Source organism: Merops nubicus, unplaced genomic scaffold (assembly GCF_000691845.1).
Source record: "Merops nubicus isolate BGI_N331 unplaced genomic scaffold, ASM69184v1 scaffold13862, whole genome shotgun sequence".
Lineage (NCBI taxonomy): Eukaryota > Metazoa > Chordata > Aves > Coraciiformes > Meropidae > Merops > Merops nubicus.
The window spans coordinates 57,983-85,874 of NW_008594359.1; the positions used below are offsets into that span (position 1 = coordinate 57,983).

At 35.4% G+C, this 27,892-nt stretch overlaps 1 protein-coding gene across 1 annotated transcript in view; it reads left to right on the top strand.

Annotated features, from left to right (window-relative positions):
* Positions 1-27,892, top strand: part of SEMA3A (sema domain, immunoglobulin domain (Ig), short basic domain, secreted, (semaphorin) 3A) — a 99,029-nt gene that overhangs the window by 53,794 nt on the left and 17,343 nt on the right. Inside the window, exons 4-10 of the mRNA XM_008935756.1 lie at positions 9,426-9,568; positions 10,734-10,848; positions 10,942-11,011; positions 12,087-12,231; positions 17,527-17,746; positions 22,879-22,970; positions 25,974-26,015. Coding sequence (XP_008934004.1) covers positions 9,426-9,568; positions 10,734-10,848; positions 10,942-11,011; positions 12,087-12,231; positions 17,527-17,746; positions 22,879-22,970; positions 25,974-26,015 — 827 coding nt within the window. The remainder of the gene's footprint in view (positions 1-9,425; positions 9,569-10,733; positions 10,849-10,941; positions 11,012-12,086; positions 12,232-17,526; positions 17,747-22,878; positions 22,971-25,973; positions 26,016-27,892) is intronic.

Consider the following 27,892-nt stretch of genomic DNA (forward strand, 5'->3'; position numbering starts at 1 on the left):
AAGCAGCTCCTTGGTTTTCATCACACCTGTGCTATCAAACACTTTGTTTGTTTGTTTTGTTTTGAATAAGAAAAACTAAGTTTCACATCATAGAATCACATAATCATGGAATGGTGGGAGTTGGAAAGGACCTCTGGAGATCATCTAGTCCAACACCCCTGCTAAAGCAGGTCCACCTAGAGCAAGTTGAACAAAGTCGGCCAGGCGGCTTTTGGATATCTCAGGAGAAGGAAACTCCACAACCTTTCTGAGCAGGAAGGAAGTTTTTTCCTTATGGAAGTTTTTCCTTATCACAAATGAACTAGTCCATTATTTCAGTTGGGTGCAAATCCTGTTAATACCTTATGTTGACTGAAGCTAAATTAAGTTGGAATCAGATACTGTGCTCACATTACTACCCAAAGAAGTTTTCATAACTGATGTTATCATACTGAATACTTCACACTGTGCTGAGGGATTTTGCTTTGCTTACAGATGCGTTACTGTATTTTAGGTTGCTGGGCTACACTGACATATCAGTTAAAACCAGTCATTCACCCAACCCTTTTTTTGGCTGCCATTCCTCATTAATCTTACTTTGATGGATTTTGTGTCAAGTTGCTTTACACTAGCTGTAAAAGTTAATTATAACAACAAAACCTTTTTCATAGTTTGACAAAATGACCTCACTTTTGTGGCCAAATCTAAAGGACTCAACAAAGAAATTAAATTACAGGATATTAGATGGGTTAGGAAATTGCTACAAGAGTATTGTCTGCTGGATCACAACTTGGAAACTATCTCAGGCTGATGATCACTTCCTGATAAATGAACATCCCTCACCAAGAATTGAGATTGTGGCAGATTTCTGTCCTTGTTTTTGACATGACATTGGGGAGGAGATTGTTTTTACAGCTACACAACCCCTTCTGTTTGCTTCAGATTGAACCTGGGAGTACAAAATTTGAAATTTTTCTTCCTATTTTGAAAACAGACTATTTTTTGACACAAAGGCTATATTTGTTCACAGTGTAGGCACAAAAAAAAAAAGTAATATGTCTGTGGACAAAGGTTCATGCTGGAGACAGTTGTACAGAGATTTCTGACAAAGAAATATTAAGAGTTTGTCTTGGGAGATATATGGAGGCTGGAGAAAACCTTGTAAAGACACAGTTGTTCAGTTTGGAGTTTAATGATTTTGCCAATCATACTGTTGAGGGCTGTCCCACTTCCTCTTCAGTGAAATGTGTTTGCTTTGTTAATCTCGTTATTCCTCACACCGAGCCAAAGATTTGTCTCCTGTAACATGTCAGGAGTTTGGTTGATAGTATTGCTGCAGCGTGTTCTCTCTTCTTTCTGAGCAGTTTCTTGTACTCTCTAATTTCCAAGTTGTAAAGAAGAAGAATATTCCATCCAGACATAACCACACATCTCTCAGCATTCTGGAAGGCCTGAGAAAATCACATTAGCAGAGACGAATAAGTTTAGTGTCTTGAGTTTTTGGTCGTCTACCATAAACTGCTTGGGCACCTCTAGGGACTTCTACTCCACCTGTGAATCTTCAGAGCTTACGAAAGACAGGCCCATAACATAGTTTTGATTGCAAAAAGTGTGTAACATCCCAGATCAGAAATATCTTTCATCTTGAGTGCTTCTGTGCTCCACTTCCTCCCCTAATACTTCACATTTGAACATAAAGACTGTGATATTTTGTTTTTGTCACTCATCCAGAGCTCTGAAGATATAGGTTATACAGTTAAGGTACAGGCTTTCTGTTATTTTTATTTCCAAGCATCAGTGTCAAAAACTTCAGATAAACGACAGAGAAAGGAAGAAACAAACTCTTAGTTGGAACTCACATTAGGTTTCTCTGCAGAGAAATACAGAAAACTGAGATAGTATTCCTAAAATGGAGACAATATGCTGCAAGCTTTCCTTTCTGTTCTGTGAAGGACACTAGTTTTTTCTGTTGCCCAATTATTCTCTCTGAGGACCAAGTAAATCAGTCTTAAAATTAATAGTGTTGATAGATATACAACACCTTAAGACATAATTAGTAATGGAAAAGAGGTGTTAATTTTGGTTGTTATTCTGTAAAGAGATAATAATCACCTCTTTTAAATTAAATAGGGTGAGTAGATCATAAGCATTGTTTTGTGAGAAATCTAATTTACGTTGAGAATTAAGCTATAATTTTACTGAACTTTTTAATTCATTTTTCTTCACCATATAATTAGTCATTGCAGGGAATCAAAACTATTGTTGTTTCTTCCGAACAAAGGCTTCAAAAACTGATAATTGCATCAGAGATCAACATTTTCTTCCTTCTCCTTCCTGCATGTGCTAAAATGTTACTTGCAAGAAATGCTCTGAATATGCCTCTAAGGTAGAAGAGGAGAGACATCTCTGCATACTGGCACTGCCTGGAGATTTCAGCCTTGGTCAGTACTCAGAGGCTTGCTTACACCATTTTAGAAGTACTTCAAATTAAAGTTGTGCTCCCATTATTGTTTGTTATATGAATAATTGTAATTATTACACGTTATTAACAGTCCAACCTACACTTGCCCTTCTTTGCTTTTGCCTCAACTGTAATTCCTTTAAAAAAAACCAACAGCCTGCACTTAACTCAGATTTCACATCTATCACAGTGAGAATGTTCCACAGATGACACTCAAGGTTAAAGCACTGCAAAGCCACAACAACTATTCCTATTGCTCTGTATGTAAGACTAGCACTGACATGTGGAGGAATTTATAATGTGTAAAATCATTGTGCATTTTTTTCATAAGTGTCTTTTTGCTTGTTATGTTGCTTTTCATCTAGGTATTAAAATGATGGAAGAGTGATATGTTAATATTATTTTTAGTACCTTTCATCCTTGAGAATCTTCAGCCTTTTTATGTCACAAAATAAAATCCCACAAGTCACCACTGAAACAGAACGGCCAAACTCTAGAGAGGGGTTTCTTAATTCTGAAATTAGTTTTCAGTCAGAAAAATGATGAAGAATATGTATGCAATTGAAATTACAAGAAACCTTAGCTAAGCCTTAAATTTAATAACCCATATTATAATCTGACTATGTCATCAAAATTGCTTTTACTAGTCTTTGAAAAATTAAGAAAAAAAGGGATATGATTTCTTAAAAAGGATAAACTAGATGTCATAGCTAACACACTATTTTAAAATCATAATTTCTCAGCATCAGTCTGTCTTGAGTCAAAGACAAACCTCTTGATAAATATGACTAGTCTTTAAAACTCTTTCTGATGAGAATTTCCATTGCAACACGAATGAGTGCCCACAGGGCTTCTTACCCTGGGATAACTGCTAACATCTCAATCATGCATGGCCTGTATGCCACACATCTACCTCTCCCTACCCAGGGCTTTGAAAACTGTCCTTAAAAGACGCCTCTGCTCTGTGGTCTGTCCCTGGTACTACTCTCCATGTCAGCATCTGAAAGCAAGTTGCCACAAACCCCTTGTAATAGCTCCATAAGACCCTCAGGTTATCCCTTGTGCCAAGAGTATTTCCACCTTGAGGATGTGGTCTAATGCCATCCATGTTGCTGAGGAGCTTCACTGTAAGCAGCAAATCAATGGGAGCTTCTCTGTGTTTGCCTGCATCATCAGCAACAAGAGGGATGTTAAAGCTGAAGAATTAAAATGAAGGTACTTTTGGAAGAACACCACTAAAAGCTTTGGTGTTTTGTAAATTACATTTGAGTGTGTAAAACCACAACTCAAGTTAGCTCTCTCATCACCATATATTAAAAGCTTTGTCCTCTAATGACCTTGCTGAGCGTGCCTGTGGCAGAGAGCTCTGTTGTGCCCATTTGTGACTGGTGTTGCAAATCCTCCTCTCTGTGGGTAGTAGAGCACACTGTGATTGCAAGTTCAGATTTTTTGAGGACAGTACTTGGCTCTCTGTACTGGGTCTCAGTGGACAGGCACCGTACATAGTTATGAAGTCCCAAGTAGCTGTCTATTTTTGTTGTTGTTAAATTTTTAATTTCAGCTTCCCTAGTCTTGTTCTTCTCCTCAGGGCCCCAGTCACCCTCCAGTACTTTTCATTAAATTTTAGCAATTGAAGTTTTACTGAGCGTAAAATTTCCCTAGTTTCCTAGAATTTTCTTGCTGTGAACTGATAAATTAGTAATTTTGACCGTAAATATACAATAATAGGGGCATCCAGTTCAAACTCTTTACAAGTCATTTCCTGAGAGAACTGCCCTTTAGCTTCTGTCAAGTGATGAAGAGATGACCCCAGCTTCTGTTCCCTCAGCTTACTCAATCTTGACAGCTGAAGGTAATTTCTTTGCCTTCAAGTTTATAGATCTTCATTAAAATGCTAATACAATTCAGTTAGAAATCCAATTTCTGACTTTTATTGTTTCTTGCTGTTGGGGTGGGTGTGTATTTGTGTGGTTGTTGCTGCTAAGGAGTAACATTTGCAAGAGAACAAATGCAGATCAATTTTCCTTAGCTTTTTCTCAACCTGAAGTGCTGAGACAAGCAAAATATGTTTCCATTACTTAACTAAGCAAACAATGGCTTATAAATCATAGAGGCAGCTGGACCAAGGTGTCGTTTTCATAAAGAGCCAGATTTCTCATGAAGGACAGTTTAATGGGCTGCTGCCAGTGAAATGTCTGCAGAGCTGGTAATTGCAGGAGGGCACACAAAAAGTGGTGCTACAAAGGTGTCGTGTGGGATCTGAGAAATACCCCCACAGCCAAGACAACTGGAAAAAGGAGACTGAAAAAGGTGTGTGCTTTAATAATTTACTTCTTGAGGCTGATTGTTTTAAATAAAAATCCAAGTTTTTATTTTTAGCTTGTTCACATTGGCTACAAGATCAGAGAAGTGTTTTTAGCTGTAATATTATTTTGATCATGTTTATGCTGTGGCTTTATTTCTCTTTGATCATGCTTATACATGTTTCAGTCATGTTTGTTTGATGTATGCTGTTTTTTAAAGCACTCGTCCACGTTGTCTGCTTGTGTTTTTTTGAAGCAATGAATCATTTAAAAATATTGCTGTCAAATTATTTCTTAATTTCATTTTCCCAAAACATGTTTTCTGGACTTTTAGCCAATGGGAGACTGCTTTTAAACAAGACAGTATTGAACTGTTCTAACAGCTTTTCTGAGCGCTTCATGGACTGCAGACAATTTTAGGATCACAGAATACCTAGTAATTCATAGACAGGAATTTGAAGTCATCCATCTATCCAAAATAGCTGCAGTGTGCACTGACTTTTACAATTGTCACCCGTGGATTTTGATCAAAGTCCCACTTTTCATTCAGTAAAACTTGCCTGAAGTTCATTCTGGCACTTCTTTTATGGCTGTGTTGAATGTATGAAATAGGTCAGCTCTGACTGAATTATTTTGAACTTCCCATGGGGACCCCTTGATACTGAACCTGTTTAATTTTGCAGAGTAAGGCAGGGCAGTCTCAATACTTGAATATACACATTCATGGATGACTTTCTTTCTTCTGCTGCATGGGTAAGCAATTAGGAGAGTCAAGGAGAAGTCCCTCTTCTGTGGACAACATCTCCCTTCCCTTACTCAAAGAAAAGCAATAAAAAAGTGCTACATAGTCCATGGAGAGATCTATGTTGCGTGACTGCCGGCCATCTGGCTGATTGATTCATCATGACCCTAAACAGATAGTTGTAAGCATGGTCTGAAGCCCTGGAGTTAAATGCAAGTGTGCATCAAGCCTCAGGCAAGTCAAACAGTTCCTCTGCTAATGAAACAATAAAGAACACACTACAGATCACTAGTTCACACCACCCACTTCTTAGCTTCATAATGCACAAAATTATCAACCTCATTTCTCTCCCTCTTTCCACACATACCTTCACGATGTTACTTTTGTGATAATTTTAATTCTGAACATAAATGAATCTTTCTATATGCAAAAGAACACATGCAGGCTGTTGTTCCTTTATTTGCTTCATTGCATAGACATGGATCTGTTATATAGAAGAGGAGGGGGAAAAAAACAAATTCCAGAAGGTAACAAGAGTGAAGGCCTTATAACCTGAAGAACCACTCTTTTATTGACTAAAACATATTGATTTAACCAGATAATGAAACAGCCTGAGGTTCACTCAGTAAGAAATACCAGTGTTACTCAAAAAAATCATGGTGTACAATGAAAGTATTCTAATATGAGGTTCTGTGACCATGTTATTTTCAGGGATGTAGTTACAATTATTAATCACTAGTTGAAAATCTGAATTCACCCCAGATGAGCACTGCTAAGAACAGTATACAGAGCATATTCACATGCACTCTAGTTATGACATTAGTTGCATTTGCCTTCCTCACCCCCCCTCCTCTCTGCTACCACTTCAGTAGAATTATTTGAAAACCATATTTTGGATTTCTTAAACTATTTCTTTGTCATTCTTGTATCAATCCTGCTTGAATACTAGACTCGTTTACTGTTTCTGTGTTCACTTCTAAAATTGTTGAGAGGGAAGGAAAAGAATAATAACATGCTAAATGACAAGCTTATATAACCCATACTATATTAACAATATTGTTGACTCAAATGAGACTCTTTTCAGTATCTTCACAGGCCAATGTAAAGTTATATTTTTGATGCCTGATAATATAGTGATTTATTTTAGAATGTGGCATCTTGTGGTTTACAAAACCCATTGTGCTAGAAACAAATCATTCAACCATTTGAGAATGTATGTAGGTTTTGGTTGAATGATTGTTTTTACCCTTTCCATTAAGACTTTAAGATTGGAAAAACTGTATGCAGACAACACATTCTACAGTTCCAGTAGCCCAGAACAGTGTCTACTAATGGATATCCTCTTAGTCTGATGTATCCTTCCACAGGCTATGATGTAGAAATTTTCAAGATATAGCCTTGTGTTTCTTGTGATACAAGTTGCATTCACAATTGTAGATCATAAATAAAATAATATATATTTATTATGGTACCTCATAGTCTAGCTATTCTTTATCTTGGGCTTCATGTTAGTGTAACTTGAAGGGTATTAAATGCATGCTAGAAAGAAAGGAACAAATTTAGTAGCTTAAATTACTGGAGTTTGGGGTGGAGAGCTTAAGTTGCTTACAGATTTTTGATGCTTTTCAATGTTTAAAAAGATTTATTTTTACAGACAATAGATAATAGACACAGTTCCACAGAGATCTGTTCTGTGGCCTGTGTTGTTTAACGTGTTCATAAATAACCTGAAAAAGAGGCTGAGCGGCAGGATGAGAAAATTTTTCACACGATACTAAATTATTCAGCATAGTGAGACAAAGGAATACTGTGAAGAATTACAAAAGGATCTTATGCAACTGGGTAGCTAAGCAATCAAATGACAAATTAAATTATTCTTGATGAATGATGTAGTGATAAACCATGAGGAAAACGTGCCTATCTTCTCATATAAAACAGTGGGCTGTGGATTGAGCATCACCACTGAAGAGTGAGGTTCTGCAGTCGTGGCATATAAAGTACCATGAAAATTTAAGATTACTACTTAGGAACTGACAAATCCATATTAAATGTTAGGGACCAATTGAAAAAGAACAGAGTTCGACAAAGAGCATTGCTATAGCTCTTGTTTAAGGGCACAGTTCATCCACATCTAGAACACTGTGGGTATTTCTAATAGAGGAATTAAGAGGCACCAAATGAAGTTAGTAAGATCAATGTTCAAAATAGAAAATCAGAAGTAAGTTTTAATTTCCTAGATTGTCTACATGTGGAACAAATTCCAAAAGGACACTATGAATGCTAGAAATTTGCATGGGTTCAAGAAAAATCTAGAGAGAGAACTGGATGAAAAAAACCCAAACAGTGGGGAGTTACTAACCACATAAAAAGTAACCAAGCTAAGGGAATCAGCTACACTAAAAATAGTTGGAGGAAGGGTGATTATTCTGGGACAGTGTTATTTAGACTTATCTTTTTTTTTTTTTTTTTTTTGTTCCAGATACTTAGTTCTGGACAGTGTTGGAGTCTGTATATTCATCTAAGTAAACCTTGGTCTAAGCCAGTAAGGTCATTCACATGTACTGTGTGTATATAGATCTAACTACACTCACACACAGAGTAGATGTGTCTATATATATACAGATATTTATATATCTATATCTATCTATGCACACAGATTACATGAGAATATATGTACACATACATACAAAAAATTATGCAATATGAACTCATCATAGAAGCATCTAAACATGTGCATGCTTATATATAAATACATCATAATATGTTACTTTAAAACACTGCCATCCTTAATGAGGCAGGGGGTTTCACTGGGCAGCTAGTGCAAATTGGCAAACCAAAGTATATTTCATTATTTCCATGACAATATAGCAGTAAAAATACACTGAAAAGATGTTAATGCATGGCACTAAAATAGCTTATAATTTCACATAGGAACAGGACTCTGAGTGGTTAAATATAGTTCTCAGTTAATTATCCCAGCAGGATGTAAAATGGTTCTGAAACAGATTGGTAAATCTGTTGGATATGCCTTCTTTTTCCAAATATAGTGAAAGATACCAACTGAAGTATTTCTGTAAAATACAGAGATAAGCCAGATTCACCACTGGTTTGAATGTTCTGTTACGAATTCTATTACATTTGCTCTCAAAACTTCTTTCCACCATTTTTTTCTCTAATGAATATGTCTGCATTTAATGTATTTTCTTTTTTTGATGTAACTTCTTTATTGTCATATAATATTGTCACTCTACCGTGAAGAAAAGCTTTCTATGAAAAAGAAAAGGCTTTTGAAAAAAATGACAAGTATCTCAACAATTTGAATAGAAATTCACAAATGCATTTCTCTCCTGAAAATGAGAAAAATATTGGGGTTTGGGGTATGATAGCATGAAATTAGACAATATCAATAGAAACTGTATTTTTAACTTTTTTTTTTTCTGTACAGTAATGCATTAATTTTTTTTTTAAAGTAAAATAGTGTTTTTATATATTCTTCATTATTGCTAAAGTTAGGAATATTACATTTGTCTCAATAATTTTCTCATTTTATGTGTGACAAATACAGAAAGTTTATTGACCAAAGTGAAAATATCCAAAGGAAGAAGAAAAATATCAGCAATAAATACATGGATTAGGATGCCATGCTGTTATGTATACAGCCACTTGCAAAAAGATTTTATGAATATTTAATTGCTCCAATAATGAAGTTAAGATCCGTTCATGAAATATCTGTAGCAAACACCTCTATGTACTAAAGAGAAATGTAAATACCTGTCACTTTCTAGTGGATGATGATGTACTTAACAGTTATATTTGCCATTTGGTGAAAAGATTGATGTTGGGGAAACAAAATCACAATTCATTTATATAAGGAAGAGAAGTGATTCAATTAAGGCAATTCAATCCATCAATAACATGCACACTGGCATTGTTTTCTCAGATCCTAGATTTGTTGGTGCTCACCTGATACCAGAGAGTGACAATCCAGAAGATGACAAAATCTATTTCTTCTTCCGTGAAAATGCGATTGATGGAGAGCACACTGGAAAAGCCACTCATGCCAGAATAGGGCAGATCTGCAAGGTAAAATGATGACTTCTTCATGTGAGGTTGAATACACCTGCAAGACTCTTTGTGTGTGGTTTTAGAAACTGCATTTTCTTGTCTGTAAGCTATTCAGTATTAACACTGTCATTGTACTAAAGCAGAGATCATCCTAAGAGAAAAATAGTTAGGGGATACCATACCCAGTGTGTACTATTCAGTTCTTCTCTGTTGAGGGAAGCTTCACAAGCTACAATATTTTGTTTAAAAAGTCACAGGCATCTTCTGAAGTTCAGAATGTGTCTGCAAAAGAGCGAATCTTTTACAGGAAATGTGATACTTCCAGGTAGGTGAAAAGAATTTGAAGAATTTACTTTTTAAAGGAATGTTAATGCCTTTCCATTCCCACATTAGTGAAAGTCTTTAAAGCAGAGGCAGAGAAAGATTTAACAAACCAGTTGTTTAAGCTTAGCTGTAAAAATGGGCAACCATTTAGAAGACCCTTAATGTCTGCAGACTGAATCATACATCCACACTGACAAGTGTCAAAATATTTTTCTGACAGACTTCTAAAAAGATTCCTCCAAATGAAATTATGTTAATAAATGTTGTCGCTTTGGCAACTATGATGTTTAGAGTAAATTTTCTTGTTAATCCATAAGAACAATTTGGGTTTATCTCCTCAAATCCAGAGGCAGTTGTCTGAAAACAAATTACCCCATAAATATGGAGGGTTTGTGTACTTTATTCATAAATTTTGCAGCTATACAATGGATCCCACTGTTCTGGCATTTTTATCTATGTTCGCTTGGAACTTTCATTTCTACTTTGTTGCTACCCAGTCAAGAATAATACACCCCTTCAGCTTTACGAGGACATGGCAGTTTGGGAGCTCTGGAGAAAAACATTATGCCTGTCAGTCATTCTGCAGTGTTACAGATGTATTATAGTATATAAAGAGGTTTGGAGTTTTTTGGTTTTGTTTTTTTAAATGATATGCTACTATGAAATATGTTGCAATACAATGTAAAATAAAAACAACTTGGTGTCCTTGACAACATAATGCTTTCATATGTGGAAAGCAAATTCTTTGTTTTCTCTAAGTAGTATCTTGTGGTTTATTTACTGTATTTTCTCTGTACTCTGTTGATACTTCAAACAATGATTGTTACTAGATATTCATGCTAAATACTTTTGTTATTAGAATGACTTTGGTGGACACAGGAGCCTTGTTAACAAATGGACAACTTTCCTCAAAGCACGTCTGATTTGTTCTGTGCCAGGACCCAGTGGCATTGACACACACTTTGATGAACTACGTAAGTGGCAGAAATGGCTTTGAATACTGAAATGTTTTTAGGTATTATCCACATGTATTTAACTTAGTTTTCTGTCTTTTGTTATTGTTACAGAGGATGTGTTCCTAATGAACTCAAAAGACCCTAAAAATCCAATAGTCTATGGAGTGTTTACAACTTCCAGGTATAGAAAGTATCGTTTTACTTGCATGGAAACTTGGGTGGCTGCTTTTTTTAAAGAGGTGTCTGTTACAAATGTTTTTAAGAAACACAAAATTTTCTTAACCTTTGAACTGAGAAGTCAGTATCAGTAAGAAGTAATGAATTAGGTTTCTCTTCTTATGAGCAATGTACATCATCGCTATGAAGATAGTAATCACAAAGACTATCTGTTTCTCAGGCTGTTCGTCCCTTTGAATTGGCTTTTTATAGTGGGGATAAGAACTTGTAGCCCTTTCTGTATAGACCTGGAAAAATAACACAAGCATAAATATGCTTGTTTTGGGACAAGGTAGAATAGAAAATCTGCAGTGTGAGAAACTGACTACTAAAGGAGATGTTAGTAAAAAAAAAAATTCCTGAAATCTGGAAAGTTTAATGACCTTTCAAAAGCTCTGCTGTTGAATCACATATAACTGTGACTTGAATGTTTTGATTTCATTGTTCTTTCACTAAGAACAAAATTATACTTGTAGCTTTGGCCTGAGGAATATTTGCAGTACTGGATGCATTGCCACATTTATCTGTGAAGGACAAAAGCTTTAGTTTCTAAACAGAAAGAATGTTTCTATTGATAACCAGGCATAGAAGAGGGAGATTTACAAGTCCTTACTGTCTTCTGTAAGGAATCTCAAGGTAAGAAACAACACTGAAGTCTGTGTGTGTGCTGCCCAAATGGCGGAAGAGACCGCTAAAAAAAATAGAAAAAAGCAAAGTGTAGGAAAGAACTGAATAGTCCTCCAGAGACAGCCCTGTTGAAATTTACTCAGATTGGGGCTTTGGCCTTCAGGGGACAATATGTTTTAAATAGAGGAATAGCAGCCATCTGCTTAGTAAAATGTCTGAGAGATCATATCACTTATGCTGAACTGTCTCAGGAGGTGAGTTAGGATTGCTCGGAGAGCATGTCAGAGTTTTGATAACCAGCACATGCAATAAATTAGAAAGCAGCAAGCTGCTATTCCCATAGCTCTTCCACTCAATTAAACTAACTGATAATTTAAAGAACCTGATCTGATTTCTTCTCTCCTCATCTTTAGTAACATCTTCAAGGGCTCAGCAGTGTGCATGTACAGCATGACTGACGTGAGGAGGGTATTTCTTGGTCCCTACGCCCACCGAGATGGCCCAAACTACCAGTGGGTTCCCTACCAAGGACGAGTGCCATATCCACGGCCAGGAACTGTGAGTACCCTATGAAACACAGTAATCTAAAAAGGGAAAACTATGGAAAATATTTCCATGCTTTACATGATCCAGGAAACAAATTAAGAGATCCAGGAACAAAACTGAAAAAGATAATGAAATGGATAGTGTGGCAGAAGGGAAAGCTAACAATGCCTTCGGATCCAAAATGTGCTGATTTTCTTTTAAAGTATGAAACTGCAATAGCAACTTCATTTGGATTTTAGTTTTGGCTTATTAACATTAACAAATTCGACAGAAGTTTGGGCAATGGCTGAAGAACTTTACTGAAAGTCAAATGCTTAATAAATTATTCTGCATTATCCTTTCCTTGGAATTTGTCTTTGTTCCAAATATTGGCGGAGCCATTCTTAGTGAGAATGAACAGAAAACAGAACATCTGCCTGGCTGTTAAGAAGCTTTCAGTTGTTCTTGACATTATATCTAGTACAGTAATACAGATGCTTCTCCAATGGAAAATAGAGTGACTGTGATAAATTCTAATTTCCACTGGCATTTTTAAAAATCTGTGCTTCTACCTGTTTCTCTTTATAAATGACTAAAATATCAGTGTGTATAAAATGTCTGTATTTACAACTCCCAACTGATTACATTACGTTGTAGAGATACTTAACTGCTTCTGAAATTATCAATAGTCTAAGAAGATAGGACATTATGATAAAAGTATTAACTGTAAACACTGGGGTAGATCCTTAGCTATTATAAATCAGCTAGGCTCATTTAAGTTCTGAAATACCATTGCTGAAGAGTAAATGTATGTGCACACATGCGTATATATATAAACATGCAGATGTAAATAATACACCTGTGTGTAATATTCCTTTAAAAGTCCTTAAATATAAATAAAATTTTTAAAAATAAATAGAAAATATCTTAAATATAAAGCAAAAAATAAAACAATTAACTTTAATTATTTTTTTTTAAATCATCATGTTTTCTACTTTTGTCTGGTATATTTTAAAATTTTTCTTTCAAACCTGATCTTTCAACTGAGCTCCAACAGTTAGACACAATATATGCTTAGTCTAATGAAAATTACTTCCTAAGTAAAAGAAAACAGTGGCTCCCTGACAGCCAGATTCCTCAGCATTCCTCACTCCCTCACTACAACTGCTAAAGGGATTCCTAATTTTTTTCAGAATTAAAATACAAGCTCTGCAGCATAGTAGAGGTTTCATTTCTCATTTGATGCTGTACCTTTTTTTTTTAATTGCTGTAGTTAATGCTGATATGTCAGTGTTGTGTTTTATTTTGCTTTGTTTTGGTTTTTGTTGAAAGTGTATTCTTTAACTTCTGTGTGGAAAATGTGAATAAGTCGGTATTTTGGGTATTTCTTGTATAGCTAATGCTATCTTCTTTTCAGTCTGACGGTCTTAATAAGTTATTGTTCTTTATTCTGTATATCTGTATTCCTCTTTGATTCCAGTATTGATTAACCTTTCTAAACAAAACCAAGTAATAGATATTATGTAAAACTACAGACAAAGAAGAATGTTACATGTTTTTGTCACAAAATTAGACCGAGATAAGAACTGACTGTTGCACAGTGGCTTCTGTTGCATTCATTCCCCATCAAAGATCAGATGCATCTCTGTTGATATTCTGAATGCACAACTCATTTGCCCTAATGACTGGAAACACAGCTCTGCCTTCCTCTGAGCCTGTGGGTTATTCCTAGATTTGTCTGAGGGTCTTGAACTGAAATCCATATGGGAGAAGAATAACTTGATCAGATTCTCAAGAACAAGCAGAAAAGTAGGGACTCTAATCTAGCCTTTGAGTGGCTAAGTGACCTAAGCCACCAGATATTTTGCCAAAGTAGGGAAATACAATTAAATTGTTGTCTTTTTTTTTTTTTTTTTAGCTACTTTCTCAGAATGGATTTTAATTCTTACAATTTCACTATAATATACTAAGATTCACAAAGTGCTAAGACGTTTAGTTGTCATTGTAAACATTTTTCTTGCCTGAGGGCCAATGTGATCCCAAATTATAGAATTCTATGTAGCCCTGGAGTAATACCACGTGGGGCAAGAGGCCATGCACTGTAAATTATGTCCATTAAAGAGTGGCTGAGGCCATCAGTTTCTCCTAGCTTATGGCCATTGACTCTAATCCTGGTGTCTACCACTTTGAAAAATACTTTTTTTTTTTTTTTCCGTCACATTTGCTAAAATAATTTTGATCTATTAGTAAGTTAAAACTGAATTTTAAAAAGAGAGACATTTCTGGCTGAAAAGAAGCTTTTCATTTTGAAAGTGATAAAACTAGGTGCATTTGCTATGGCTTTGAAGACCAGTTGAGAATAGAGAAGAAAGGTTTTTGAAGTTTCTTTATGAAACAAAGTAAAATATATCCTTATTTATTCTTATAGTCCAGTTAAGGTATAGCCTAGTTACCTCCTTGTGAGTGATCAAACCCCCTGACATAGTTTACTGGGGACCAGCAATTGGAAGTAGATGTTAAATGCAAGAGTTCTTGGACTCTGCCTGAATCCAAGATTAAGCTCATTCCTCCAAACTTTTTCAGGATATTTGTATTCATGCCTATCTTTTGGTACCTGTAAACTTTCTACTTCCTTGCTATCAGTGGGATTGATGAAGTATAGAAACATGAATTCTGATGAAGTGCTTTGCCAATTAGTTTGACCTAGACCCGCTAATATGAAAAGCAGCCCTGTCATTAACATCAAGGATAATGTCTTTGTGGTGCAGCCTGGATTTGTAACCATAACACAAGTAAACATGACAGGCCTTTGCTCCTCAGGACATCTTTGCCTTGCCTTGCCTTGCCTTTCAGCTTTGACTTTATGTGAGTTGGGATTCCTCTGCAAGCAGTTTGGACTATGGATGGGTTAAATCTCAACTGCTGATGGTGCCTACTTCACTCCATTTCAAAGGGAGGGAGTTATAACAATGAAAGTTTGATTTCATCTCAGTCAGTTTCCTGAAGTGGGGTGGGATGAATGTGAGCCACAGCCTAGTTCAGGTAATGCAATCTAAGTGTTAAATGTAAAGACACAAAGTTACTGTCATTCTTTTTATGCTCAGAAAAGCAGAGGATCCAAAGAGTAATCTGGCTCTCAGAATGGGGAGTCTCATTTAAGCACGCAGAATTATGACACTAATTCTAGTTTGATGGCTTTTCTGCATAGAATGTATCTTGGTCAACATAGCTGCAACTAAAATCCTATGTTAGAAAATGAGCCAGAAAATAAATATTCAAGCAATTGAAACACAGCTGAAATTCATTTATTTAAAATTAAAATGAATATTCATTTACTGTTTTTTTCAGTGTTTGCCCAGCTGCAATTAACAATATCTAGTTCTTATGTAGTGATTATAAAACTTTACATATATAATCTAATTAATCTGAGTAATTAGTATTGAACTGTAGTTAGAATATTAATTGAGATGCAAAGCAAATTTAAAATTGAAGTGCAGAATTTTAAACATGATTTTTGAGACAGACAGTGGTTCAGCCAACAATTGCAAAAAGCCTATCTGATTTTCTCTTGATAACACTTCTGTACAAGAGAGAAAGAATATATAATAAAAAGGATGAAAAATGTCGAGACAATAAAGGAGATAACTAACTTGCTTTCTTTTTCCTGCTCCCTCCCTTCCTCCTTTCCATACCGTGTAATGTAATAGAATGTGGGAATTTGCTTACTAACAACTATGCCAAAAAGGGACAATTTACACTTTATATGTCCATGCTGGAAGTGTCCCTTTGCTGAATAGATCAGCTACTCCTTTAGACAACATTGATTTTCTAATTTAATTTCTGATGAATTATTAATAATTTGAATCAAGGTGATAGCAAAGACAATTGATTTCTTCTGCTGAGCATCCTGCATGGTCCAGAATCTTGGTTAATAAGATGTTGTCCTCTAGGCTTTTAATTTAATTGGAAGATATTCCATACGTGGATATAAAGGGCAAATTATCTAGGTTGTTTTAACACCAGCTGGTTATATTTCAGGTTCAAATGACAATATAGTTATTGTCAACTGGCTTTCAGAGTGTTCTATGTCTTAAATAGGAACCTGAAGATATTAGGAGTGGGAGACACCAACTTTGCTGTGTCTCTGGACCAGTGATTTAATGCCAATGTGGTTCATTGTCTTTATCCATTACACATTACTAACACATACTATTAATCTTTATTTTAAAGTAATCTTTAATTGTTCATAACATATTTACCAATTCTACAGAAGAGATGAGGGCAAGCAGTGGTGAATAACCAGAGTCCTCAAGTCTCCTCATGGGGATGCGTGGTAATTGAAAGTGGAGGAATAATTTTGTGAATACCAAATACATGGTCTTACCTCTCCTCCGTCTCTAAATTTTCCTCACATTGAGAGAATGTGAGCAGCTAATTCTCTGCTTTTCAAAGGTTAAAGGCAGAACTATCTGGCCCACCCACTGATATATAAGGGGGCAAAGGGACTCTTTGCTGTATTACCTCATGGGGATGAACTTAATACCAGGTGAACCCCAAGTTTTCCACTACTGCACAGAACACAACAGTGAGGAGTTATTTCAGTTCTTTGGCAAGAGCTGTTTCACCTAACTGTTCACAGGGACAGTATGAGAAGCAATGCTCAGAAGAGGATTTCTTTAGAATCAGTGAAAAGAGATACACTTAGGACATGACTCATTCGATTTGATTTAGTGTAACAGGGTCCATGTTATTGGGACTACATGGATGACACAGGCTTGTTGAGACAAGCAGGAGTTTGAAAAGTCAGTAGAGCAGGGAGTTGTCTCAGCATGTAAGGTTTGTTTCCTAGGAGAGGAATTCATTTCCCGTCAACTTCTGAAGACAATACTTTCAAACTAAGGTGGTGACATATTTAATAAATTTTCTGTTGTATTCCTAACTAAATACTGAAATTGCTTGTCTCATTTTGAATGATTTTAGATAATTCAAGTTTTCTTCTTTCTGCCAATTAAAGTTTAATAATAATCTGTAAATTACTAAAAAACCTTTTTCACTGTAGTAACTTTTGCAGCTTTTGCATAGTAGTAAGAAAAATTATGTATGAGGATCATTTACATTCTGTTAACCATATTGTTTTAAATCCAAACTGAATAAAGAAGAAAAAAAGTCAGAGACTTTTAGTAGCACAATTAACTGTCGCTGTCTGTCATGAAACACTTAGATCTCTTGTCATGTTTGAATAGTTGGGATGATTGTAATGAAATGGATTTCTAATATGTTTGTAATTATTGGTAATGAAATGTAAAACATTTTCTTTTTTATTTCCAGTGTCCCAGTAAAACATTTGGAGGCTTTGACTCCACCAAGGACCTTCCCGATGAAGTTATAACATTTGCAAGAAGTCATCCAGCCATGTACAACCCAGTATTCCCCATCAATAATCGTCCAATTATGATCAAAACGGATGTGGATTATCAGTTCACACAGATAGTAGTAGATCGAGTAGATGCAGAAGATGGCCAATATGATGTGATGTTCATTGGCACAGGTGAGAAGTTTTGACTCTACACTGTATGCTCCTTCAGGCATTACGGAGATGTAGATCAGATAAAATCTCACGTTCTGAAAGACAGAACACGGGTTTATGTTCCAATGTTTGTCTGTGAAAACTTGGGGCAAGACTCAAAGCTGCATGTGTGGGGAGGTATTTGTTACCTACATTCACTGTGAGAGGTTCAGGCCATGGCATGCGTAGCTTAATTCTTCAGGAGCATTGCCAACTGGATTAAGATCAAACCACTGTCTTTTCAACTACTGTTATTAGGGAATTTTATTAGAAATATCTTGCCTTCTTAATTATAATTTAGTATTAAAATGCAGGTTTTGAGGTACCTATTTTGAAGTTTGGCATAAGACATATTAACATAAATGAGGCAAGTATCCAGGTATGGAAAATGTCTTGTGTGCCTTTAAAGTATTGCCTTAAGATGCCCAGCTCTTTATCTAGAAAAGTGCATCATTTTACTTAAAATGAAGATATATGACACATGCAAAACATTTTCAGAAGAGCTGGTATTCAAATAGGAATGTGATATCCTTTCCAAAGCATTTGCAGAGCCATATAGCTTGAGTATTTTATAAAAGTGGAAATATGCACTCAGAAAATACATTTTTTTCTAGAGAGATGATGATGAGAAATAAGAGTGGCCAGAAGTTAACTGATCTGCCATTCTCTACATTCAGGGCTTCAGAACTATGCTGACTAGCAGTTGGTGGATCTACTCCTTTGAAGATTTTCTATCAGTTGGCTGATGTTTCAGTTATGTTGAATAAAAGTATTTTAAGCTTCTATTGAACATAATTGCTAGTAATTAGACATTGGCATCATGAAGTCAAAACAAGTCAAACCAAAACCTCACTGTTTCTTTTCAGCTGTAGTAAAAAAAATACCTGTCTGAGTGTCTGTCTTATAACAGTCCAATTTCTGACTTGCTTTGGGTACAGTTCTGGTGCACTAGACCTGGGGTCAGATTTCCAAAGCAATAAATCTCAAGGTCTCTTTCATGGTGGTGCCTGAAATGTATTATGAGTAAACTGAGAGCTGGTGAAGCTTTGTATACCAAACACAGTGCATGCATAGCAATTCAGAACATTTACTGCAGGAAATGCAGCTCTGCAGAAAGCATTCCAGCTCTTTAAAGCTGTGAACTGAGTTATTAGAGTACCAATGCTACAATATGTTCTTGCATAAAACTTTGAAAAGTAGTTTCATACAATTTTATGCAACACCTATTTTCTGTCACACATTAGAGACTTCAATGCCATCCACAATTGGCAGAGTTTTGTGCTTTTCAACAAGTCTTCTATGACCTGATTCAGCTCAAAAAAAATAAAAAAAATAATGGCAATACTCCCCTTGGCTTCAATGTGAGGGAACAAGCCCTTCAGCACCCAGGGTATGATGCTGAACAAACATAAGGAGGTCATTTATATATACATCTTAAGCACAAGAGGTGGCATTTACCTCACCACAGTTTGGCATTCATTTTAAGAAAGACACCTCGGCTTTTGCAACAGAAAGAGATAAGTACTTCCAGAGAGAGATACATTGTACTTTCCTCGAGACTTATTAGAGTAAGATGAATAGTTATGCAGAAGCTCCTGTCATTTTTCAGACAGTACAGGAAAATGTGCATAAACCTGAGCTATAGCTTTTGGATAGTTACCTTTATGTATAGTGGTTCATATCTAAATTAGTCAAGCAAAGTGTCCCTCTGTAAGAGCCTCAGTGGTATCTAGCTCTTGCCTTTGAGTTGGAATTTAGACACTCACTTAATTCCCTAAACCACTAATATTCAGGTGCGTGGTAAGTGCTCTGGATCCAGTCCAACCTTGCTGATAGTCGTGCCCAAGAACTGTAAGAAAAGTATTGAAAGATTATTACTTGCACTTGCCAGAAGAGATTTCTGCACCAAAACCCCAGCATTGTAAGTGCAGAGTGTTATTATTTCTTGAAATATTACTTTTGCCCATAGAAGCTGTTCTTTTTCCAGCAGAAGGTTATACCCTCATGGGACAAAACAGGGCATGCTTGGAGCTAGGGCACAAAAGACACCCCATGCTCACTATCCTTACTGTGGTTTTCAGAATGAGGACAGGGCATCTTCCATGCAGGGGAAGAGGAGAAGGGGCAGAACTGAGGCCCTGGCTGCCTGCTTCCAGAAAGCTACACTGAGCCGGCTGATCAAAGTCACCAGAACCAGATACAGAATCAGCATGTATTGCCTATTCCCCAAGTAAAGAACAGCTTGGGGAGTAGATTAGGGCCTCTAGTCACAGTCCAGTTTCCCACTTGATGATCTGAACCTATGAAAAAGCCAGATTTAAGCTCTCTGGTGTATGAGTGGATTTTTCTGTGCATGCCTGTCCCATCAGATTAGATACATTTCTCTGTATTTTCCCATTGCTGTTGCAGCATTCTACATTATTCCCACATGCTGCTGAAGTTCAGTCTGTTGAAGAATTTTTTTTTTCCTTTTCATTGAATAACTGATGATAATTGAAGACAACATAATTAATAGGCACCCAGTGTGGTCACATTTTCCTTTCCTGTGGGTGAAATCTTTAGCTGAGCAGTTTCTTTCCCACTGTGATTGTACCAGTGTGTTTCACAATGGAAATAATATCATATCGACATGTTGAAATCCTATCAGAAAAAAACAGGATTTAAGATATGCACTTAATGCATATCCTGAGTGTCTGATGTTTGGGATTATTTGGCACAGTCAAGGTACATCTGTCAGTAAAGCAAATTAATAACAGTAATCTTATCTTACTGAGCAGAGCTTATTGATCCTAAAGGAGAAGCCTGATTCCGTTTGTGTGAAATTGTTTGAAATACTACTCTGTAAAACTTGATTGAGCACTCAGATAACACCCCACTTTGGTACCTGTGGCCTGACCAGAGTTGCTGTAGTGATTAACACAGTGTATCTTTGACCTCAGAGGCTTTCTCCAGCATTAGGCGACTGTAATTGTTGCAAGATCCACTTAAAAGTCAGACTTTTTTTCAAAACAACATTATGCGGGGAACTCATGTCTGCTCAGAGCCCACTCAGGCTCCACAGTTTCCCTTGTGCTGTTTTATCAAAAATCCCCCTTTATTTCTAGAATATGGCATTTGATGGATTGTGGCTGAGGAGATAGTCCAACACAGAATACAGTCATAGTACATTACTACACTGTTTTATTTATTAGGTCAGAGTTCTCTTTTTTTACCTGTATAATGTGTTTTCCTCAGAACCACAGTTATCAATTATCGGTATAATTAAGGAAATTAACTCATCCATTAAATTACAAATATAACTAACTTTAAATAATCTGTTGTTCTGAGTTACTCTGTTGTAGAAATGCAGGGTTGTTTTCTTCTTGTTCTAAAGTTCACATTTGTTCTGCATTGTTCTCAATATTTTTTGAATTAAATATATTCAATTAGCAGCAGTAACCATAATGAAAACCACTTCCAGAATAACTTATCTTGTGTATTTTACTAGCTTAGTTTGTACATGTAGCTGCCTAAATAAAAAGAAAGCTTTGCTTTGTTGTTGTTTTAAGAAATAACTGGTTTCAAAAAAGAATCCATAAATATGTCACTAATTAAAGAAAACAGTGATATATATATATATTGGAAAAAAAAAAATTCTGTTTTTAAAAAAATGTGTACTTAGAAAGAAACCAACATCAGCTTAAGGGGGAGCAGCTGGAAAAATGTAAAGCTCAGTTCTACAAGATATACTAGGATTTCTAGAATATTTTAATCCAAATTCATGCAAAGAATTTGAAATACCTCAATTTTCCCATGAAATCAACAGCTTTCGAGTTAGTCACCTTATAAAAACTTTTTCAACCTGTGTAATCTATTAGTTTCAAACTTATATGTCTTTTCAATACAGAAGTGGTGAGTTGTCATCTTTTTAATCAGAAGTAACTAACACACACAAAGATATAAATGCAAAATATGGTTTGATTTTGTGTAATCAAGTGTTAAAAATATTGTTGTTTTGAGAATGTTGACCTTAGTTCTGTTACTTTGAGAATTTTATCAATTTAAAATACCCTGTATTTTCCTAAAATATTACTGTTACCGGATGTTCAACATGAAAATTCCTCAGGGACATACTTGTTATTCCTATAATATATTTACATGGCACTACGTTTGGCTGGTTTAAAAGAAAAGACACATATAGAGTTTTTGCATTTCAGAGAGTCTGCAGTGATATGCATCAACCTGGAAATGATTCTTTTTTGTTGTTGTTGTTCCCTGAAAATTCGATTTGTGGATACAAACAAATAAATAGAAGATGCATAAGCTGTTTAACAGAGGTGGTCTCATGTCCCAACGATATTCACAAAACCAAAGGCTGTAGCTCTGGACTTTCAAGTGTTGACTTTTTTTTGTGTTAAAGCCAATTGCAAAACTCCAAGAATGTGAATGGATATGGTATTAAAGTGCTGGCACACACCTATTTCTAAACAGATGACACAAGTTGTATTGCTTTTTACCCTTCAGCAAAATCCAGTATCGAACACACAGAGAAATATAGATGCCTTAAGGGGCTTATACGTCTTAGGTACTTTGTTTGACATGGGGAAGATCACATGTACTTAAGAGATCTAACAGCTTCATCTAGCAACATTTCTCCAGATGTTTTTATTTCCATACTGAGCTTTCTGACAGAATCTTCACACGTATTTTAAGAGTGACAAACTTCATATTTAAAATGGCCAATAAAACATGCCTGGGTAAATTTAGTGCAGTTCCTTCCTCAATGACATGACTGAAACATCTGTCATTTTATACTGTCACTTAAATACTATTTCAGTTCTTTTCATTCTTTAATATCTATAGTGGCATTTATCATCTTTGTTGCATTTTGATAATTGAAAGACTTCAATGGAACATCCTACTGAAATTCATTGGTTTTCAAGGTTATTTTAAATAGCAGTTTGTACTTTGAACAGCAAGTGCTCAGAGATATGTAGCTTAATAATCTTTTCATGTGAAATAATCACACACTACAAGAAACTGGCTGCTCTGAAACTGACATATGCATCTTAAGCACCTGAAAACTCCTTTTCTTTTCTTTTCTTTTTTTTTTTTTTTTTTTTTTCCTTTTCAAGATATTGGAACGGTTCTTAAAGTGGTTTCAATTCCTAAGGAGACTTGGCATGAATTAGAGGAAGTCTTGCTGGAAGAAATGACGGTCTTTCGGGTAAGTGCAGCTAAATTTCAAGTGTCAGGTTGTAGATTTCTCTATGGACAGCTGCAAACTAAACTTCTTGTAGTCTAGCCAAGGAATAGCCAGGCATAACCCTCTAATTAGCTCGTCATTTAGAGACCCAGACACTAGTCAAAATAAACCTTGAAACTTCCAGTGCTAGCCGGAGGTTAATGATAAAAAAAATGGAATTCTGGGCTCTTGTTTTGTGGTTTAAAGAAGAAAAAAATTGTATCTCTGAATCTTAGTTATTTCATGCTGTAGATAAATATATATCTGTGCAAGTCTGGGAATAATGCCTGTCTGTTTTCTCCCACAGAGATGTGCAGTACATGAATATTACAGATGCATCAACCCAACACTATTCAGACTATCAGCATAATGTAACTAGGAGGATACTTTAGGGAAAAGAGTGATCACAAAACTCGAATCATAGAATCATAGAATGTCTAACAATCTGGGAAACAAAGAAAGTAGTTATATTTTCAAAGGTGACTTTAGGGTCTCATTATCATGATTTGACACAGGACATCATAAACAGCTTCTAATCTTTGGTAGTTGTTTTTGAAAATCAGTGTCTTCCATTTTTCCTAAGTTACTTAAAAACTAAGGCATCCCATAGGCACTCTGGCAAGTCAAGGCTGAGTAAAGCTTTCAAACACTTTTTGGACAGAAACCAGGGATGTCTTGTATTTTGTACACAACAAGGAATCTTTACATTCCCCACGTTATACTTTTTGTCAGTGCTGGTTTACTGCACCATTTCACAGTCTCCAGGCTTTGGGGCATTTGGTAGCTAGCTGAGAGCATGAGGTTAGTCTGACAGAGTGAAGATAATGCTGGTGTGCTTGGAGAGCCCCATCTCACATGTTCCTGCTTCAGGACCAACACGTCCTCATCATACTCAGTTGCCATCCCTTTATCTTTTGTTTCTGAACAGACACAATATATCTAAACAGAGCTTGTATATCTTTTTATTATTATTTTCAATATTATCTCTATTTTTTTTCTTATGGACAATCTTGCATTTACCGGTATCAATCTTGCACAGAAAACACTGCTTTGAGCACAAGATACCACTAAAAAAAGTCTCTGTTTTTGCAATCCATGTAGTTTTGAGGCCAGAAATGTGGGTTGCTTTTTTTTCTTTCTTCCTTTTTATATTTTCCTAACAGAAAAATAAAGTAGAAACTATGAGGAGAAAATGAGACAAGTAATTTGTGGGTCCCAGCTTTTTTTCCTTTTTTTATACACACAAAAGTCATTCCATTAATGCAGGGTAATTTGGCAATTGTTGATAATGTATGAGTCTCTTCCCTAAATCAAGTAGAAGTGCCAAGCTAAAGGAGATCTGAGAAATATAAAAAGAAAGAAAGAAAATAAATGGAGTGGAAGTTTTATTTCAGAAAGGCTTTACAGAAGTAGAGTGGTTAATGGCAAATTAAAATCTGGTATTTTACTTTACATGTGTCTTTATTCATTACACAAAAGGATTTTCATGTTCTGATTTACTTGAAAGCTCATTTATCTCCTTTGGCATGTATTTAAGCCTTAAGGAGGGCATTAACATAGTTCAGTGGAATAAACAGAATTTGTATGCATAAGATATGAATCTTTAAATAGGGAATTTGCAACAGATTTTACATATACCTTAACCAAATGTAAGTTTCCTAGCAATACTAAAGAGTCTACATACATCATAAAGAATGCATTTTGATGCTTAAACTGCAATGGCCCAATTATAATGCTTTTCATTTATAATTACACGAAACAGAAAGTCTTCTGTATCTGTTACATTGATAACAAATGCCTCTTTTAACCCCATTTGTGCAATCTTTCTCTGAACAGCTGAGCAAACAAACTAATGAGTTCAATGTTCATTCAAATGTTACACTTAACTGATACTTTCTAATATAAGGTCTGTTAACCCTTTTGTAAAGGCAAGTCCATATGCTTAACATCCGCTGACTCATATCAAATTCTCCCAGGATAAATGAGTGTAGAAGCTTATTAAGGAATTTATTAATTTACATAATCAAAAGTATGGCGTGTAGGATCAATAGCAGATTTTTAGATGGAATAAAGTGCATACAGAACTGACTCGTACACTTCATAACCAAATTATGCCACTTTTAATTAATTAATTATGCCACTTTTTTTAATCTCAGAATTAAAATGCATTGAAGTAGCTGAGCCTAAAATGTGCAACAGTCTTTTAGTCAGAACTAAGTATACTTATTCTGTTAAAAATTTCCTACAGTTTGCCATGTCAGAAAGTAGATTTTTTTTATTTTTTTTTATTTTTTTTTTTTTTTTGGTCATCTGCTTGCTACAGATAAGTATAACAGAGAGTAGACTTAGCTAGGAGAGCAGTAACTCTTCTGGTGACCCATTTGGGTGATTAAATAATGGATATTCCAGGGTTCAAAAAACCTCTTGCTAGTTTTAACTCCCTGTTCTGCAAATATGACTAACTTCTTTGTATGTGAATAGCATGGTGTGGTCAAGATGATTATTCTTGGGATTAAGGCTTGTTCTTATTAGTAAAATTTCACAGGAATGGATTTTCCACCTTCACAGGGTTAAAATGTGTTGCTTATTTCGGCATTATCACCTTTAGTATGTAGTGTCTATGTATTTAGATACAGACATTATTATTTTCGTATTACTTAGGAGGTTCTTTCAATGTCATTTTAATATTAAGTGTAGAAATTGATTTCAAGATGTGAAACTAGTAACAAAGTAATCACAATGAAGCTGTTATAATAATGAAAAGTGATGATATACCTACAATCAACAATCAAAGATGCACCCAGATATATAAAAGCGTGCTAACTCACAGCTATAAACTATTCTACTGCATAAGACGAAAAGCACTGTTTCTACAGAATGTCTTCTTTAATTTCAGGGTTTCTAGGTTGGGCAAATATCTTCTAGCAGAATGTTTATGTTTAGAGAGCTTATTTTATATTTTAACACTCTGGCTTTTTTCCCTAGGAACCCACTGTTATTTCAGCAATGAAGATCTCCACAAAACAGGTATTATGTGCACAAACTTTAAATCACTTTTAAATATTTATTGGTCTCTGTCTTTTAGAGACAGTAACTTGGCACTCAGTAGAAACATATTAATTACAGCAGCAGCATCCCATTCCTTTACATAAACATCAGTAGTTTCATGCGAAAATATGACATGCAAAGGAGAAAGGAAAAGGCTTATTTGTGTTACTTCCTGGTAGGGTGGAAACTAGAATCAAACTAACCAGCAGCCTAGAGGTTCTCTAGGAAAAAAAAAAAAAATCCTCATTATGGAATATTCTCATAATAGAGAAATTGGTCAAAAGGAGTGGCCAGACTTGGTCCCTTGCTTTAATGGGGCTAGTTCTAATCTCTGTAGGAATAGACTAGTACAAAATGCAGATCATGGAAGCAAAGACTGGAAATGAGATATCCTTCTGTCTCTCTGTCCAATACCTATTCCATTCTTGGATGTGCAACCATTCAGCTTTAAAAAAAAGAGGATAGATTTGAATTAATCCAAATTTTACATGTCCGCCTGGTTTAGGGATATGGTTAGGATGTGGGTTCCACACTCCAGAATTTATATTTCCTACTTCCTGTTGAGTCCACTAATACCTAGCTTCTTAAATGAAAGATTTTTTTTATAGCCTTCATTGTAGACCAGACCATAACTAAAATGAGCTGGACTTCTTGATGGATAGAGATGAAGTTTTGTTTGATTCACAGTAAAGGTGATTCTTGCACTTCTGAGCAGATATGACCAATTATTATTAGGCTTCCTTGCAGCTGACAAATTAGGTAGTCGTGCAAAAAACATTGAGACTAGTCTGGGAATGAAGTGGGTATTAGGGGCCTATCTTCCAGTTCTGCCTGGAATTATGTCGATGGATCCCAGCCATTGTCATTTCCTGTCTCAGGAGTCAAGAGACTCAAGAAGTCTGAGACATAAAAGTTAGTGGCAAATTTAACATAGTATCTTTTTTTTGCCCTTTTTCATGTTTGTGTTGATTTGCAGCCTAATTCAGTAAATACAAGCAAATTGTTCACATTCATTCATTTTTCCATTAATGTCTTTGTCAGTAAAGAGGAGATTTGGTATTACTTCTGGGACAGAGTGTAGTAAGAATTGTGTGTGTTATAAATAAGATTCAGTTAATTCATCTACCTCACTCTATGCATTATTAAACAGAAGCTGAGTGTGACAGAACCCAATACTATGTTTAAAATGCTGCATATTAACTCAGATTCACTGTATTGAACAAAGTTGTCTCAAAACATTAATGTACTTGACAGAAAACATTTTGTTTGGGGACATTCTAACATAGTTTACTACCTAAGACGACAAAAACAACAGGACAAAAAATAGTACTATTGAATACTGAGATATTTAAAAACAAACTTGCAAGCTGGATATATGTTCACATCATATGCAAGTGCTCTGTTTTGGATTGTTTTTATAAGTTTATTCCCTTAAAACAGCAAATCATATTTGATAACGGACCACACATTTTCATACAACTTCTTCAAATAATCTTCAATGATCCAGAAGTGATTACTATTTTCCCTGAGTCTTTTGAAAACAAATTTATACTGATAAACTTGTCTAAATCTAAAAAAGAGCATAAAACACAAGTTATGCAGGCAGAGTTAAGCTCATGAAAAATCAGCTATCCTCAGGCTAAAAATGACAGAATTATGATACAGTATGACAAGCTTTTGGCACTGTGTCTCTGTATCAAACAAGTATACAGCAACATGTTTCTGGTTTATATTTATGATTTAAAAATTCTGTATTTTCAGAACTCAAACACTTTACACATTATGTTCTGATAAACGGTTTTTTTTAATATAAACAGCATGATATTTGTATGCATTGTAGAAAGCAGGAGCATGAA